This window comes from Octopus bimaculoides, chromosome 1 (assembly GCF_046866305.1).
Source record: "Octopus bimaculoides isolate indiv1 chromosome 1, ASM4686630v1, whole genome shotgun sequence".
Classification (NCBI taxonomy): Eukaryota; Metazoa; Mollusca; class Cephalopoda; order Octopoda; family Octopodidae; genus Octopus; species Octopus bimaculoides.
The window spans coordinates 147,737,444-147,755,720 of record NC_142928.1 but is presented as its reverse complement, the minus strand read 5'-3'; the positions used below and the strand labels follow the sequence as shown (position 1 = coordinate 147,755,720).

The 18,277-nt window shown below is 37.5% G+C and overlaps 1 protein-coding gene across 5 annotated transcripts in view; it reads right to left on the bottom strand.

Annotated features, from left to right (window-relative positions):
* The window catches only part of LOC106884322 (vacuole membrane protein 1), a 90,639-nt gene that overhangs the window by 1,524 nt on the left and 70,838 nt on the right, over positions 1 to 18,277 (bottom strand). For all 5 annotated transcript variants that reach the window (XM_014935647.3, XM_014935648.3, XM_089359538.1 and 2 more), the window contains exons 3-10: positions 14,908 to 15,109; positions 12,803 to 12,882; positions 11,181 to 11,262; positions 9,342 to 9,482; positions 7,708 to 7,788; positions 6,552 to 6,668; positions 2,212 to 2,273; positions 518 to 617 (exon numbers count right to left, since the gene is read on the bottom strand). In XM_014935647.3, the coding sequence (XP_014791133.1) occupies positions 518 to 617; positions 2,212 to 2,273; positions 6,552 to 6,668; positions 7,708 to 7,788; positions 9,342 to 9,482; positions 11,181 to 11,262; positions 12,803 to 12,882; positions 14,908 to 15,109 (865 nt within the window). The remainder of the gene's footprint in view (positions 1 to 517; positions 618 to 2,211; positions 2,274 to 6,551; positions 6,669 to 7,707; positions 7,789 to 9,341; positions 9,483 to 11,180; positions 11,263 to 12,802; positions 12,883 to 14,907; positions 15,110 to 18,277) is intronic.

The following is an 18,277-nucleotide window of genomic DNA, read 5'->3' as shown; positions in this document are numbered from 1 at the left end:
CACAAGACCAGTAGCTCTAGTGGGAGAGAGTTCATCAATTACATTGACCCAGTTACTTTATTTTATCAATCCAGTGGCATTTGAGCTCTGAATATTAAGTGGTGAAAAGAATGTGCTAACAATTCTGCCAGCTCAATGCTTTTTATAATAATTATTTATAAAAAGCTAGAAAATTGTTCATACATAGCTATGTTGTTAAGAAGTTTGTATAGTGAAAGCCATGCTTTGCTAAAGGGTTGACAATAAAACTGAAACATATTGAGAGTTGCCTCCCTTACCTGATGAATTAATCAAAATAGTAATTGGACAATATTAGTGATGATAATATTATTTGTCACATAATTATTCTTTGTTAATTTTTTAATGCTCCCTAATATAACATTCTTCAAAGAAGGACACATTAGATAAAAAAAAACTTCTAGAAACTGGTAACTATGAAGGACGATCACAGATGGAATGCAGTTGATCACACGTCTGTAAACTGCTATCACTATTCGAATACAAACAGGGAACTTACTTGACTAGCACGAGGATCTGGATTATGCAATTTATTCTTCTGTTGTTCCAACCATTTCATAAATGGTGCCTGCGTATAAGGACCAATAAATGGAATAAACCTACAGAGAAAAAAAAAACGATAAAGTTAACTTGGTGCCCAAGCATAGTTACAGTCTGAAACAAGAATAAATAAAACTCAGAAACATACACACACACATGAATATATTCTTTTACTAAATTCAAGCACTGACATCAAGTGCTTCAGTCAATGATATCAACCCAAATACTTTGGTATTTATATTAGCTATCTACAAGGAACAAAAGTTTACACCGGCATACAGGGACAAAACTTATGTAAAAATCATGAAATGCACCCACTTACACACACACACACACACACACACACACACAGAGTAATGTGTATGTGTGTGTTTGTGTAACACTTGAGTGAGAACAAGGAAACAGTGCACAAGTAAATTAACATATTTTAATGGAATCTGGAACTTCATAATTCATTACTCTAAGCTTCTCGTCGCCATCTTCAAAAATCAAAAGCAAGGAACTTAGAGTAATGATTATGAAATTTTAGCTTCCAATCAAATATGATATATCTATCTATATATATATATATATATATATATGCTCATACATCAACATCATTTAGCGTCTGCTTTCCATGCTGGCATGGGTTACACGGTTTGACAGAAGCTGGTAAGCTGCACCAAGTTCCAGTCTGATTTGGCATGGTTTGTATGGCTGGATGTCCTTCCTAATGCAAACCACTCCAAGAGTGTTATGGGTACTTTTTACATACCACCGGCATGGGCGTCAGTTATGTATCTGTGTGTATATATATATTTATTTGATGGCACAAATACTGTGTAGTTAAAAAGTTCACATTCCAACTATATCGTTTCAGGTCCAGTACCACAGCATAGCACCTTGGACAAATGTCTTCTACTATAGCAGAGCCAACCAAAGCCTTGTGAGAGGATTTGGTAGATGAAAACTGAAAGAAGCCCATTGTGTGCATATGTGAGTGTTAGTGTTTCCTTGTCTTGACATTGTGCAGTAGTTGCAAGCAAGTATTACAGTCACACAAGTGGTGCTCATTTCTAATCTTCTGTGAAAACATGTTCAGCCTTGGGGAGTATTACTTTGCTTCGAAATAGGTGAAGATTGGCAACAAGAAGGGCATCTAGCCATAAAAGTAACGCCTCAACAAAATGTGTCTGAACCATGCAACCATAGAAAAGTGAATGTTAAAACAATAATGATGATATGACAGGCTTCTGCACAATTTCCACCTAACAAATTTCATTCACTAAGTATTAGTCAATGCAAAGCTAAAGTACAGGACATTTATTCAAGGTGCCACAGAGTAGGATCAAACTCAATACCACATGGTTGTGAAGTGTATTACTTAACCACACAGCTATGCCAGCAGCCAACGTAGGCATGAATTGGGTAGAGGAGATGTAGTCCAGATATTTGCAACAGAGTGAACCCTATTAAAAACATCCAAGGATGAAGTGATATTAAACAGGACAGTGTGTTAGATCCACCATACTACTGACTGAATGATATCAAGACTTTCATTTACCTAATTAAAATGCAGATTTCTATTTGCATGGGCATAAGTGATAGTAAGGATTCTACAGAAGCTTAAAACATAATCAACAGACTGATACAAATTATGTCTATTCCACTTACTTCATGACTTTTATAGCTTGGTCCATGTGATGTTCACTAAACAAGAAAATTACAAAAAGTTTCTGAAAAAGTAAGAAATAACAGTTAATATATAAAATAAGCAAGGTTAGAAATTCATCGATTATTCTGGGTCATTGTTGCACACATTACTATCATCACTTGAAATTTTCATGTCAGATATATCTACAATTTTAAACACACTGCAAAATATCAAAATAGGTATAGACAAACATTTCATCTTTCCATGGGCCAAAATATTGGATTTACCTAGACAAACTTCATATCTATTAGGAGATTCATCAGAAAACAATTTCCTATTTCACTTCGCTCATAGAGAGATTTATAGCTTACAAATATTTATATCAGAGACAAACTAGGACTCAGCCAAACAGGCCAGGCTAATTTACATTACAACACATTTGTTTGGCCATGAGATAAATTAATCAATGATGCACTAGACAGTTTTTATTGAATAATCTAACATTTTAATGTAAGGTATACCTACAATTTTAACCTTGCATGAAATGTGATCAAATGTAAATCAAATGCTTTTTATCAATCTATCTATGAGAAGAAATATTAGGTTTGTCCTCCAGAAGAAATGGATACATTTTCCCTGATGAGCTTCCAAAAAGAGATAAAACCAGTCATAGCAATTCTAACATTTTCCTATAATGAAAACAGGTTTATATGATTACCAGTAGCTGACAGTGCAACTATGGTGTATGCTGGGTGGATGGGCACTCAAAAAGGACAAAAAAAAAGAAACAATTCCTGTCTACAAAGGTGGATGAATTCAACAAGGAATCAAAAGCCATCCATCAAACTTACAGAGTTGGGTCCCATTAAGGTTTATGAGTTTAGCAATGTTGATACTTTTGGCAAACTGTGCACAGGTCGTCTCTTTCAGACATACAGGTTTTGCCTTTCTTCTAAGGAAGTCCAGAGGAGAAAAGCCCTTTGATAAATGTGAAACCACCTCAGTTGGCCTAGGATTATGATCATCTGATCTTTCACATTGTCAGAAACAACAGATATGTGCCATTACTTAATATTTATTATTATTATTATTATTATTTAATGGGAGTACATACAGTTTCTCTCTTCCACATTCCATTCACAATGCATTCAGTCAACCTGAAGTTATAATACCAGACATTTGTGTGAAGAGCTATCATCATCATCATTTAACATCTGCTGTCCATGCTGGCAAGCTAGAGCGTTGCATCAGACTCCAGACTCACTTGGAATGGTTTCTTAATGCCAAAGTGTGTCGGTGCTTTTAGATGGCTCCACATGGGCGCTTTTACATCGCATCACATGGATGCTTTTACGTGGAACCACACAGGTGCTTTAACGTGGCACCACCACAAGTGGTTTTTTTATGTGGTACCAACACAAGACTCTTCCAAGTCAATCCTCACCACCAGAGGGAACAGTTTTAACACTTCTGCTGCAGAGTAAGGGCCTTCTTGAATACAGCAATGCCCTAGGTATCTCAGTCTTTTGTCATCTCACCTGAAAGGTTCAGTGTCTTGAGGTCTTTCTTCAGCACTTCGTCCCATGTCTTTTTGGGTCTCCCACTTCCATGTATTCCATCTACTTTTAAAGATTGGCACTTCTTTATGGAGCTGTTGGCATCCATCTGCATCATATGACCAAACCCAGCACAATCTTCTCTCTTGCACACAGCAACCAATTCCTCTTATGCCAAACTTCTCTCTCAAAACACTAGCACTCTAATGAACATGTACACTTACATTACACATCCAACAGAGTATACTAACCACATTCCTTTCTAATCTTCGCATGTCCTCTGCATCCATGACCCATGTCTCATTACTGTGTAGAATTGTTGTCCATATACATGCATCATACAATGTCCTTTCACTCAGAGACAGAAGCCTTTTGTCGCCATCAAAGGTAACAGTTCTCTGAATTTCCTCCATCCTATTCTTATTCTAGCTATCACAGTCTCTGTGCATCCACCTGCACTACTAATTTGGTCTCCTAGGTAGCAAAAATTATCTAATACCTCTAATGAGCTACCAGGGCATTTGAGAAAATCAATTTCCCGAACACTACCTTCTCTGATAATCTTCCTAATAATCCACTGCACCTCATGTGTCTATAGCTTACACTGGGTACACCATATGAAGTTCAGGTAGGGCTACCTACCTGAAGGGGTAGGATCCTGTCAGTTTTCTTGCTTACGAGGACCTTAAGGCCTTTAGATTTCAAGTTTTGCTTCCACACATGGAATTTCTCTTCTAGCTCTGATATGGAAATTGCTATGAGGACAAGATCATCAGCATACAGTAGTTCCCACAGGCTTCCAATCTTGAGTTCCTCTTATGGCTTGGAGGACAATGATGAAAAGGTGGAGACTAAGGACTGAGCTTTGATGAACCCCTACCTGTACACCAAATTCTTTGTTATAATCATTAACTCTCAATTTACTGATAGCATCTATGTACATGACCTGTACAGCTTTCACCAGCCATCGGTGGATATTGAAACTAGACTCATATGATTGTGAAGTGAATTTCTGAACAATGAAGTTATACCAGTATGTGTGTGTATATATTATCATCATCGTCATTTAACATCTGCTTTCCGTGCTGGCATAGATTGGACAGTTTGACTGAGGGCTGGCAAGCCAGAAGGCTGCATCAGGCTCCAATCTGATCTGGCAGAGTTTCTACATCTGGATGCCCTTCCTAACACCAACCACTCCGAGAGTGTGGTGGGCGCTTTTTACGTGCCACCAGCACAGGAGCCAGTCAGACAGCACTGGCAACAACCACGCTCAAATGGTGCTTTTTACATGCCACCAGCACGGGAGCGAGTCAGGCGGCACTTGCAACGATCACGCTCAAATGGTGCTTTTAACGTGCCGTCATCGACCATGACAATGATTTCACTTGCCGCAACAGGTCGATATATATTTCTCTTTTACTTGTTTCAGTCATTTGACTGCAGCTATGCTGGAGCACTGCCTTTAGTCGAGCAAATCGACCCCAGGACTTATTCTTTGGAAGTCTAATACTTATTCTATCGGTCTCTTTTGCTGAACTGCTAAGTTATAGGGACATAAACACACCACCATCGGTTGACAAGCAATGTTGGGAAGGACAATCACAGACACACAAACATACTTACATATATATATATATATATATATATATATACGACGAGCTTCTTTCAGTTTCCATCTACCAAATCCACTCACAAGGCTTTGGTCGGCCCGAGGCTATAGTAGAAGACACTTGCCCAAGGTGCCACGCAGCAGGAATGAACCCGGAACCATGTGGTTGGTAAGCAAGCCACTTACCACACACCCACTCCTGCGCCTATATATATATATATATATATATATATATATATATATATATATATATATATATATATATAACACACACACGTGTATGTGTGTGTGTGTGTGTGTGTAACCCATGCAACCCGTCTGACTCATGCCGGCATGGAACATGGATGTTAAATGATGATCAAGCAAACCCATCAGAAATGTCTTGTAACAGGAAAAAAATACTGTCTAAAATGATACATACAAATGATAGAGATGGGTTTGGCTTTGTTTAAACCTTAAGTATCCACTCTCAGAAAGCAGTTGGCATGATGCCAAATAGATGTTCTTCACTAGCTACTCATGAGAATTTTTTGTTTGCTCTACTTAATCTATCGGAAAATACATAATTCATTTTTAGCCAGCATTACAGAAATGTCTCAATCATAACACCAATAAAACAATGAAAGTATCTCTTTCCATATATATGTATAGGTTTGTATATGTATATATATGTATGTGTGGGTGTGTGTGTGTGTAGCAGAGTTTATATATTCAGTTGAAACTGATAATCTTCTCCACTATTACAAGATTCTCACACCTATCTATGTATTTGCTTATGTGATAAACTTGGACATGCAACAAAGTAAACAAACATACAAACGTGTGTGTGTGTGTGATCATCGTTTAACGTCCGCTTTCCATGCTAGCATAGGTTGGACGATTTGACTGAGGACTGGCAAGCCAGAAGGCTGCACCAGGCTCCAATCTGATCTGGCAGAGTTTCTACAGCTGGATGCCCTTCCTAATGCCAACCACTCCGAGATTGTAGTGGGTGCTTTTACATGCCACCGGCATGGGGGCCAGTCAGGCAGTACTGGCAACGGCCTCGCTCGAAAGGTGTTTTTTTACATGCCACCTGCACGGGAGCCAGTCCAGCGGCACTGGCAACAACGTGTGTGCAAATATTTCATACAAATGTAACAATGACTCTAATCATTAATGCTACAGAAGAAACCAAAAGCTATATCATTACCTGGATATGCATCTTAATAATAGCCTTGCCAATAAGGGTAGCACCAAAGAATGTCCAAAATGGTATTAAGAAGTGGCCACATAATATTCCAGCGAGATCAAACAATGGATTAGGGATCTGCAAAAGATTGAATTGAAATTTGTCAACTTTATGATTTTAAGACCAAGTTTTTTTCTTGAAAGAGGTAACAATGAAAATAATATCAAATTAAAATATCTTTAAAAAAAAAAAAATAATAATAATAATAATAACAATAATAAAAACAACAAGAACACTCAGAGAGTGCAAACCTCCACCAAGGCAACATCAACGTCCTCTTAACGATTAGATGGAGATGATTTTTAAAATGAGAATATCTGAAATAAACTCAACTGCTCTCACAAACGAGAATACTAAAAATGAACCTGACAGCTCTCAAAAATTAAGTTAAAAAAATCGGAAAAATAATCCATAATCTTTGTCCGGTACTGGATCAATCCCAAAATCTAATCAGTTCGTGCCAGTCACAAGGCCAAACATCCCTGAAAGTTTCATCTGAATCCATGCAGCCGTTCTTGAGATATCTTGTCCACAGACAAACAAACATGACTGAAAACAATACCTCTGCCTTTGCTAAGGCAGAGCTAATAACAGTAGTAGTAATAATAATAATAATAATAATAATAATGCTTTCTACTACAGGCACAAGGTCTGAAATTGTAGGGAAGAGGGCTAGTCGATTACATCGACCCCAGTGTTTCACTGGTACTTAATTTATTGACCCTGAAAAAGGATGAAAGGCAAAGTCGACCTCGGTGGAATTTGAACACAGAACATAGGGACAGACAAAATACCGCTAAGCATTTCGCCCAGCATGTTAACGATTCTGCCAGCTTGCCACCTTATAATAATAATAATGGTTTCAAATTTTGACACATGACCAGCAATCCCAAGGGAGAGGGTAAGTTGGTTGCACTGACCCCAGTGCTCAACTGGTATTTATTTTATGGACACAGAAAGGATGAAAGGCAAAGTCAACCTTGATGGAATTTGAACTCAGAACATATAAATATGCAAAAAGCTGCTAAGCATTTTGCCTGACGTGCTAACGATTATGCTAATTCACCACTTTAGTTGTAGCAGTAGTAGAAACAACAACAACACTTATGATACTTACAGAAGCACAAGCCAAGATACCCCAAAAGCCTACTTTCTTTATCATGTTGTGAATGCCAACCTTTGCCCGATCAAGAAAGCCCTGAAACAAAAGAAAAAGAAAAACATTAATTAAGTTCTAACTTGTTTAACTAGTTACAGTATTTCTCCAAAGTTGTTTCTCTGAAAAATTCTAGAAATTTCTTAAAAGCTTTTAAATTCCAATCCATCTCAGATTAAATTGTTCCTATTTTAAATTATTAAAATCTTAATCAAATTTTTATAACATAAATGTTATGAAATTTCAGTTGGTCAACACTGACAATATATATATATATATATATATATATATATATATATATATATATATATATATATATATATATCAATATCATCATCATCATTTAACATCCACTTTTCCATGCTTGCATGAGTCAGACAGAATTTGTTGAGGCAGATCTTCTATGGCCAGATGCTCTTCCTATTATCAACCTTTATTTGTTTCCTTAAAAGATAATATTTCGCCAAGGCCAGACATGTTTTCCATGGAAGCCTAAAAATAAACAACCTCACAAGTATGGTGACCATAGGTCATTTACCACCGATGACTGGCACCCATGCCAACGTCGTCCCCTTCATTGGACATGAAACTCAGCTTGCGAAGACTTATTGGGGCAAGCGAAAGCGAAATCAGGATGGCACCTGTGCCCAGCGTCGCCTTTCTGGCACTTGTGCCCGTGACATGTGTAAAGATTTTCAAGCGAGATCGTTGCCAGTGCCCCTGGACTGGCTCTTGTGCGGGTGGCACGTAAAAAACACTATTTTGAGCGTGGCCGTTGCCAGTACCGCGTGACTAGCCCTCATGCGGGTGACACGTAAAAGCACCCACTACACTCTCTGAGTGGTTGGCGTTAGAAAGGGCATCCAGCTGTAGAAACTCTGCCAAATCAGATTGGAGCCTGGTGTAGCCATCTGGTTTCACCAGTCCTCAGTCAAATCGTCCAACCTATGCTAGCATGGAACGCGGACGTTAAACGATGATGATGATGATGATGATGATGTGATGTCTAGACAAGGGTACGTACACACACACACACATTACAGTAATGACAATATCAACCAGACTACTGGATGTTGTTATACATCAGTGGTCACAATGTGCTTTGCATTGCTTTAGCTTTTGAATGAGGTCACCCTGCTGGCTAAGTGAGCAGGTCAACATTCTCCTTGATAGGAAGGCTACTCCGTCACAGGGTTACCCATTTACAGCCGAGTGAACTGGAACAATGTGAAATGAAGTGTTTTGCTCAAGAACACAATATGTCACCCAGTTCAGGAATCGAACCCATGATTTAGCAATTGTGAGTGAAATACTCTAAACACTAGACCATGCACCTTCACACACAAAACAGGCTTCTTTCAGTTTCCATCTACCAAATCCATTCACAAGGCTTTGGTCAGCCCAAAGCTAGAGCAGAAGACATTCGCATAAAGTGCCACACGGTGGGACTGAACCTGGAACCATGTAGTTGGGAAGCTAACTTCTCACCACACAGCCACACCTATGCTGATATATGAGAAAATAAAATATAAACACTTGTACATATAAATCTTTGCAATGGTCATTTAATATTATGAATTAAATAATTTGCATACTAGTTCCCCAGGGTTAGCATTTCTTTCGCGCACCAGCTCTTCTAGTTCACCGAGTTCTTCTTCTTCACTTTCAGATCCTGAAAGACGAGATGTTCTGGCCATGAAGTATGGGGGCAGCTCACCAATAGCTGTTCCAGCTCCCTGAAAAACAATTGGAAGTTGAGTTGTTTTCGTTATTGGTTTGACAACATTAATTGTTAAAATTATTTAAAAAATCAGTGATACTTCAATTTAGAGTTAGGTAAATACACACACATACACCAATGAGTGACCCTCTATGTGGTTCAACAAAATGCAAGAAATAACAGCCAAATTATTCTTAAATCCCACATTACTATCACTTTAAAAAATAAAAGAGGAACATAATGGATAATATAATCTGGATAAGCCGTGTCTGAAAAAATGGTCAAGACTGAACTGGTTGACCAAACCCTATGTGGGGGTAAGAAGAAATCTAGCCCTTCAGCATTTAAACTGCCCATATCCAGCCCAAATATACTACCTGTTTTATGTTCATGCCGGCCACATCTGGCCTCTCACACCTACCCTACAATGTTTTTCTAAAAGTAAACAGTCACACCATCAAAATCTCAGAGCTATGAGATAACGTATAATTAATTCATAACAATGTGAATAAATAGGTATTACATTTGAAAGAATAATCTGATCGTTAAAGGGTTAATGAAAGTAATACTGTTGTTCTCAAGACCAGCAAAGCTTTCAACTATGTTTACCATACAAATCTCCTAGTAGATTCTGTCAGTCTCATCTTTTAGACTGACAGCTTCACATCAGATCACATTATCTGGCTTGTTTTAATGAGTTCTTTCTGTTCCACACCATCAGCTCTCAGGAGCCCCAAGATTCAGGTCTGTCGCCAACACTCTTTCTTCTATATATCAATAACCTACATTCCAATAGGCCTACAACACCCACTCTTCCCTAACCTTCCCCAACTGCACATCATTCACATGCAACATCCACACTATACATCAAACCTGCTCTATTTCCATGAATGGAGATCTCATAATCACCCTCTAGTGGGGCCATGCCAATTTTGTCTCTTTCAACAACAAAAAACACAATCACTATTCATATCAAGAAAACATCATTGCACTCACCCCTAAACATGATCAACATTCAACTAAAGCTCACACAACTGTTCCAAATTTTAGGCCTCACAATCAGCAATGATCTCTTCTGCCAAAAGTACATCCTTAACATAGATAGGATTGCATCGCAAAGACTGGCCCTTTCATCAGGACCAGAAAATACTTCATCCCCCAACAATTTTTGACATTCTTCAAAGCTATGGTGAGGTCCACTCCACAACAGAGCATTAATCCCCACATTTCGGATGGTGGTGCTGCTGCTGCACACACAAAGGTCCTAGATGACATCCAGAGAAAAATCACTTGACTGATTAGCAGCAAATCACTCACAGACATGCTACAGCTTTTAGAGACCTGTGTGCTGTCTCCACTATTTGCCTTTTTTTACAGCTACTATAATGACCTCTAGTTTACTGAGGAAATGACAAAAGTGTGTCCGTGAAACTGAAGCAGAATAAACCACCACATATTTCTATTTGAATGCACTAGGTCATCAATTTTCTCTTTGGTGCTTCCATCTTGGTTAACCCAAGGTTATGATAAAAGTCACTTGCCAAGAGTGCTGCAGAACAGGATCAAACAAGCAGAATCATGTAGCTGTTAAGTGAACTTCTTAACTACACAGCCATAACTGTGCCAATCAAGAGAGACTAAACTGAATGTATAACCACATATGTATATCTGAGCATACATACTTAGACCTAAAGTAAAAACAAAAGCAACTTACCCACATTATAGACTCCATTCGTACTTTACTCATTATCATCCATATAGACATGGTTTTTGATTCAACTGACGGACAAATAATTCTGATGAATAGTCAGAAAATTTTGAAATTACTAACTCATCTAAAGCACATGGAACAAACAGAAATATTGTTTTGAGTAAATTTCTAACTGAAGTAAATGAGAAACAGTGTATCTCACATACATAAAATTTAATTTTATTATGACTTAATCAATTATATCCATCTTGTTTTAAGAACCACATCAACATCAAAATATATGACAGCCTTATCAATAGTTTAAGCTAGAGAATAGAATTCAGTATTAAATATAATATACACATTGCTATAATTATAATACCTCTACCAGTACTGGGCAGCATAATTTATCATCTTGATCCAGCATCTTTCAGGTCTAATATAACAATCTGTCTTAAGGACAATATTCTATTTGTAAATATAGTGAGTATAGAGTAAAACTTTATTTTTCTTCCTTGGGTTCTGGACTCATAAGACTGGTTATCCAGTTTGCATGGCATATAAGTGATCATGATCACAACATTCCCACTGAATGAGATGCCTGGCTGTTGCTGGGTTCGAGGCCAGCAATTTTAATGGGAGGGGACGAGTCAGTTACGTTAACCCCAGTACATGACTGGTACTTTATTTTAATGATCCTCCAAAGAGATGAAAGGCAAAGTTGACCTGGGCAGGGTTTGAACTCGGAAGATAAAGAGTTGGAAGAAATGCCACAAAACATGTTATCCAACATGATAATGACTCTACCAGCTTGCCACCTTATAATAAGATTTGGTCTTATAATATTAATGACTTTTATCAGTCAGATGGAAAAACAAAGAATATAACAATTTCCAGAGATTTGAAACAGTCATATTTTTATAGTCCTTAAGTGCAGCATGGATTACCATAATACTGTTTCTTTTTTTTTTTTTAGAATTCTTTAGACAAACAATTCTGTGTTGTGTCAGCTGTAGAGTTAAAGTGATGGACTATCATCACTGTTTTAATGTAGGCTTCTCGATAGTTGCATGGGTCAGATGGAATTGGCTAATAAATCATAAGGTAAAACTTTGTGTTGTTAGATAAATGTAATATACTTATTTGTCTTAGTCTGCTCTATCAAGCCAAATTACAGGTGTCATCTCAATTTCATAGCTGACATATACAACACTATTCTACTATAAAACCTGATTTAACAACATGGGTTTGCAGAACTTTCTAACCCATCCAATAACAACAAATGTTTAAAATTATCAAAAAGAAGAAAATAAAAAAAGTGGGGTAAAAGAACTAGGATAAACATTACTCTAACACATGAATTAAGTTTACAATGATATCAACAAAACTGACTTTTCAATGCTTGAAGTGACACAACTGACAAGTTTATTCTGATTCTAAATTTTAAAAAACTGGCACTTCATGTTTATATAACAGTCAACTTTACAAAAGCCAGAACTGATTTCCTTTAATGGCTCTCAATGACAATAACCCTAGCTAAACAAGTGATTTGCACAAAATAAGAGAACATGACAGTTTTGAGACCCCAGCTGGATGTTCCTAAAATAACAGCAAAACAATATTAATAGGAAAAGAAACATACTCACTTGTTAGGGTAAGGGGGCTCTGGAAAGTCAACAGACATACATTCAAAAGCAGCTAACGTTACCAATGCTATATGAGGACCCTAAAATTAGAACACATATTTCTCACACACAGGATAAAAATACTTTGAATCTATTTTTCATGAATATACAGTTCTAAGACAATACAAAAACTACTGTAGCTAAAAAAAATAAGTGTAACTGGATAAGAAATAATAAAATCCTGATAAAAAGTAAACCCTTTATTTTAGTGGATGAGGATTTTACCTGACAATGTCTTTTATTTTTTACTGACTCCAGTACTAATATTTTAAAATCTGGTATTTTTTATATTGATTTTTTTTTTGTGTGTTAAACTGCTAAGTTACTAGGACAGAAACAAACCAGCACTGGTTGCCATGCAGTGGAAGTGAGGACAAACACAAAGACACACATATATAATGTATACACACACACACACACACACACACACACCATCTACGAAATTCACTCATAAGGCAATGGTTGACCCAGGGCTATAAAAGACACCCACTTAAAGTGTCATACAGTGAGACTGAACCCAAAACCACATGATTGCAAAGCAAGATTCAAAAACCACACAGCCAAACCTGTGCCTATATAGCAAATAATTCTTTTTTTTTTTTTTTATATTTCAGTTGATGACTGACAATAACAAATATGAATCTTTTTTTTTCTGTTCTTACTTTTGTATTTCCAGCTTGGCATGGATTTGGATGGAACATTCTAAAGTTCTTCCTGTCACCAAGAGCATTCAGTCACAAAATACCACCTCAGTATCTTCGACTTATCTTTTATTTGTTTCAGTCATTAGACTGCAGCCATGTTGGAGCACCACTTTGAAGGGTTTAGTTAAACAAATTGATCCCAGTACTTATTTTCAATTTTTTTTTTTAAGCCTGGTACTTATTCTCTCAGTCTCTTTATGTTGAACCACTAAGTTACAGGGTGTGTAACAATACCAATTGCCAAGTGGTGGTGGGTGGACAAGCACAAACACATGCATACATACATTACAAATAGATAAATATAAACACACACACACAAAGCCTTCTTTCAGTTTCCACCAACCAAATCCACTCACAAAGGTTTGGTTGGTTTTGTGTCTATATCGAAGACACTTGCCAAAGATATCAACCTGGAACCATGTGATTGGGAAGCAAGCTTCTTACCACACAGCCAAGCTGATATTATCTGGATAATATTCAGCAGTGCTGTTTATCAACAGCGTTTTGATCATATTTTCAGTGTTTTATAAGATATATTTCTTAGAGTTTTAAGCATTGGCTCACATCTCATTCAAACTGTATATGTAGCTACTGAAGTTGTCAATTTCAAGACAGCAATAGAAATTCTGATAGACTTGTTGTTCAGGTCTGTATTTTCGTCATAGAAATTACGTTACATTTGATACCAACAGATTAGCAATTCAACCCTTACATAAGTCATTGTTTTTTTGTGGGGGGGGGGGGGGTAACTTTTAGTTCAGAAATAAGTACATTGCATTCTGAGCTTCAAATGCTGAGAAATTCTGATTACAACTAAAAAATGTAGCATAAATCATTTTGCCAATTAACAGAATCAACTTATTTTTATTGTAAAGATTTGCTATGTATGTATGTGTATATATATATATATATATATATATATATATGTGTGTACACACACTGTTTTCTATTGGTATAGGGCCAAATATTTTGCAGGAGAGGGAATATTTTATTAAACTAATTGCAGTACTTGACTAGTATAACAAGCTCAGAAAAATCAAAAGTCAACACAGGATAAAATAAAGAGATGTAACTGAACAATGTAAAGTATTATTTTATCTGTTGTGCTACAAACTCTGCTAGTGATGCCCATATCATATATATATCCGATAACAAATTGCAATGTTTAACATGTACAACTGCTATAAGCACCACTGGTAGTACATTTTCATAATTTAAGAAAATACTTTATTCTGTATCTCTGACATGGTTTTGAGAATATTTAAATAACATGAGTGTTAAATATTAAAGTTTAATTATGAAATATTGTAAGACTGTAAAAAAAAAAAAAACAGAAAAATTGAAAAACAAGGGGTTACTTACAAGATAAAGCACAAACGTATGGAGGCCTGTACCAAGACCAACAGAAGAGAGAAAACCAAGGCCTATCCAATATGCATACCAAAACAGTTTCTTTTCCACCATTGCTAAGTAAGGTTGGTGAGGTCCTTTTAGATTATATACTGCACTTAATATAACAAGAACCAGTATGATAGCCAGCACCATAAGTTTTCTTTGAAACAATCTATGGAAACAAACATAAAAGAGAGTAAAAAAAAAATGATAAATCAATTGGTGAATGCTCACAAGAAATCAAAATACTTGACTGGGATTCATAAATGATGGGTTTTAACCCTTTTGCATTCAGATTACTATGTCAAATGTTATGCTTATTTATTCCTGTTGTGAATTAATCATGCATCATTTTGTAGCGTTGAGATTTCAATAATGCAATTGTTTATTTTCAGAATAACATAATTAGGTAGGTGTGAGAGGTTGGATCTGACCAATTTTGACATAAAACAGGTAAAATAATTTGGCTTGAAATGACTAGTTTAAATGCCAAAGGATTAAATTAAAATACAGGAGAGTGAAAAAAATAACAACTTGTAAGAATAAATTTCCTGACAATTAAACCTGGCAAAACATTTTAAAAAAATTTTTATATCTACATCATCATCATCATCATCATCGTTTAACGTCCGCTTTCCATGCTAGCATGGGTTGGACGATTTGACTGAGGACTGGTGAAACCGGATGGCAACACCAGGCTCCAATCTAATTTGGCAGAGTTTCTACAGCCGGATGCCCTTCCAAACGCCAACCACTCAGAGAGTGTAGTGGGTGCTTTTACGTGTCACCCGCACGAAAACGGCCACGCTCGAAATGGTGTCTTTAATGTGCCACCCGCACAAGCCAGTTCAGGGGCACTGGCAACGATCTCGCTCGAAAATCCTACGGGAGCCAGTCAGGCAGTACTGGCAACGGCCACACTCAAAATGGTGCATCTCATGTGCCACCCACACAAGAGCCAGTCCAGGGGCAATGGCAACGATCTTACTTGGCTTGCCGGGTCTTCTCACGCACAGCACATTTCCAAAGGTCTCAGTCAGTAGTCATCGCCTCGGTGAGGCCCAATGTACGAAGGTCTTGCCTCACCACCTCAGCCCAGGTCTTCCTGGGCCTACCTCTTCCACGGGTTCCCTCAACTGTTAGGGTGTGGCACTTTTTCACGCAGCTATCCTCATCCATTCTCACCACATGTCCATACCAGCGCAATCGTCTCTCTTGCACACCACAACTGATGCTTCTAATGTTCAGCTTTTCTCTCAAGATACTTACACTCTGACGGGTATTCACATTGACATTACACATCCAACGGAGCATACTGGCTTCATTCCTTGCGAGCTTACGTATGTCCTCAGCAGTTACAGCCCATGTTTCACTGCCATGTAGCATGGCTGTTCGTACGCATGCGTCATACAGTCTGCCTTTTACTCTGAGTGAGAGTCCCTTTGTCGCCAGCAGGGGTAAGAGCTCTCTAAACTTTGCCCAGGCTATTCTTATTCTAGCAGCTACACTTTCAGCGCACCCACCCCCACTACTAACTTGGTCGCCCAGATAGCGGAAGCTATCGACTACCTCTAGTTTTTCACCCTGGAATGAGATAGAAGTTGTTTCCTGTTTATTTACAGTCTTTATTGCACCTGAACATCTGCCACAAACAAAAACTAACTTCCTAGTTAACCTGCCTTTGAATTATGTTTTAATCAATTTGATTTCTGAATATTATTAAATGTCTTATTCCTGAAGATACATTATTTCAAGCTGAATCGGAACCAGAAACCTTTATTACTAAATGAAGGATATTAGAGTTCCTATCCACCAGGATACTAGTAAGTATAGTAAATGAGAGTGCTGTTACCTTTAGTTTAGAAATAAATGCTCCCATCTTGAACCCAATCCATTTCTGTGCACAGAGTGCACTAGGTAGTTGTGAAAACAACTTTAGCAAGCCATAAATAGAAGACAATCTTACAATGTTAAGTGGCATGCACCAGATTTTAACTTCTTCATTAAGCAGCTCAGAGTGGCAGAATCCCTCACTGAATAGCAAAGGGCAGCAGGGCCCACTCAAACGTGTGTTGCATGTGTCAGAGGATTCTGCAGGAGTTGTACTTTATGTGAAAGTCTTACGTGAAGAGGAAAGAAAGCAGCTCTCATCTAGGAAAACCCAAGAAAATCATATGATCCAACCGAACAAGTTTCAGCATTCAGAGAAACTCATCATCCTCTGGTTCCTCAAGACAAGAGCTTCAATCAGGATCAGAAAATGAAAAGGAGAGCAAGTGGCTCTGTACAGATTTCTAGAAGATACCCATAGTGATGTGTGTCAAGTTGCCACCATCTCTGATTGTTCTGGGGTTGTGAACAGTGAGGATCATGTCATACTGCCTCACTTCATCCTTCTGGGCCTCGGGGGTCAACACCACTGTCTACACTGAGGTTCTGGACATGGTGGTGAAGTGCTGCACCAAGGGTTGGTAGAAAGAAGGCCAGTTATCTTCCAAACAAGATTCTGCTCCCTCCCACACAGCCCTTTTGATCCAAGAATGGCCAGCTGAGAAGTTTCACAATCATGTAATCTTTTCCTCCAACATGTGGCCTCCTAACTCATCTCACTCCAAACAGCTATGTGAAAACAAAATGAAGCAGTGTAAGATTGAAGAGATAAGACCATTAACGGATCCAATCATTCGTATCACCTAAATAAACTAAAATTTACCTGCTTCATTAATGAAGGACTTAAAATTATTTTCTCTTCAGATGTTATAATTTTTGTTCTGGTTGTTTAGCCCAGGAACTAAAGAAATCAAGCAAAATTATAAGTACACAGTTCTGACTATTTTTCCTGTAAAACTGAGATTACATTCTCTCACTTTTAAGATTATATCGTGTGATTTAACAAAGATTTGACTGCTATTTCTACTGTAGAACAATCCTGTAAATGTATTCTTGTTGACTTTACCATTTCCTTGGCTTGAGAAAAAAACTAACATGAGGAGATAACCACTGAACTGTCTATGTTATATTAACTCTATAGCATTCAGATTACTGTCAAATATAATGCTCATTTCTTCTTCACATTCATCATCATCATCGTTTAACGTCCGCTTTCCATGCTAGTATGGGTTGGACGATTTGTCTGAGGACTGGTGAACCAGATGGCTACACCAGGCTGTTTTGAATTAATCATGTATTATCTTATATGTTTGGGATTTTGATGATGTGGTTGTATATCTTTAGAATGACATTGTAGGGTAGGTATAAGAAGCTGGATCTTGACAGCTTGAACATAAAACAGGTAGAATATTTGGGTTGGATATGGCCAGTTTAAATACAAAAGGGTAAA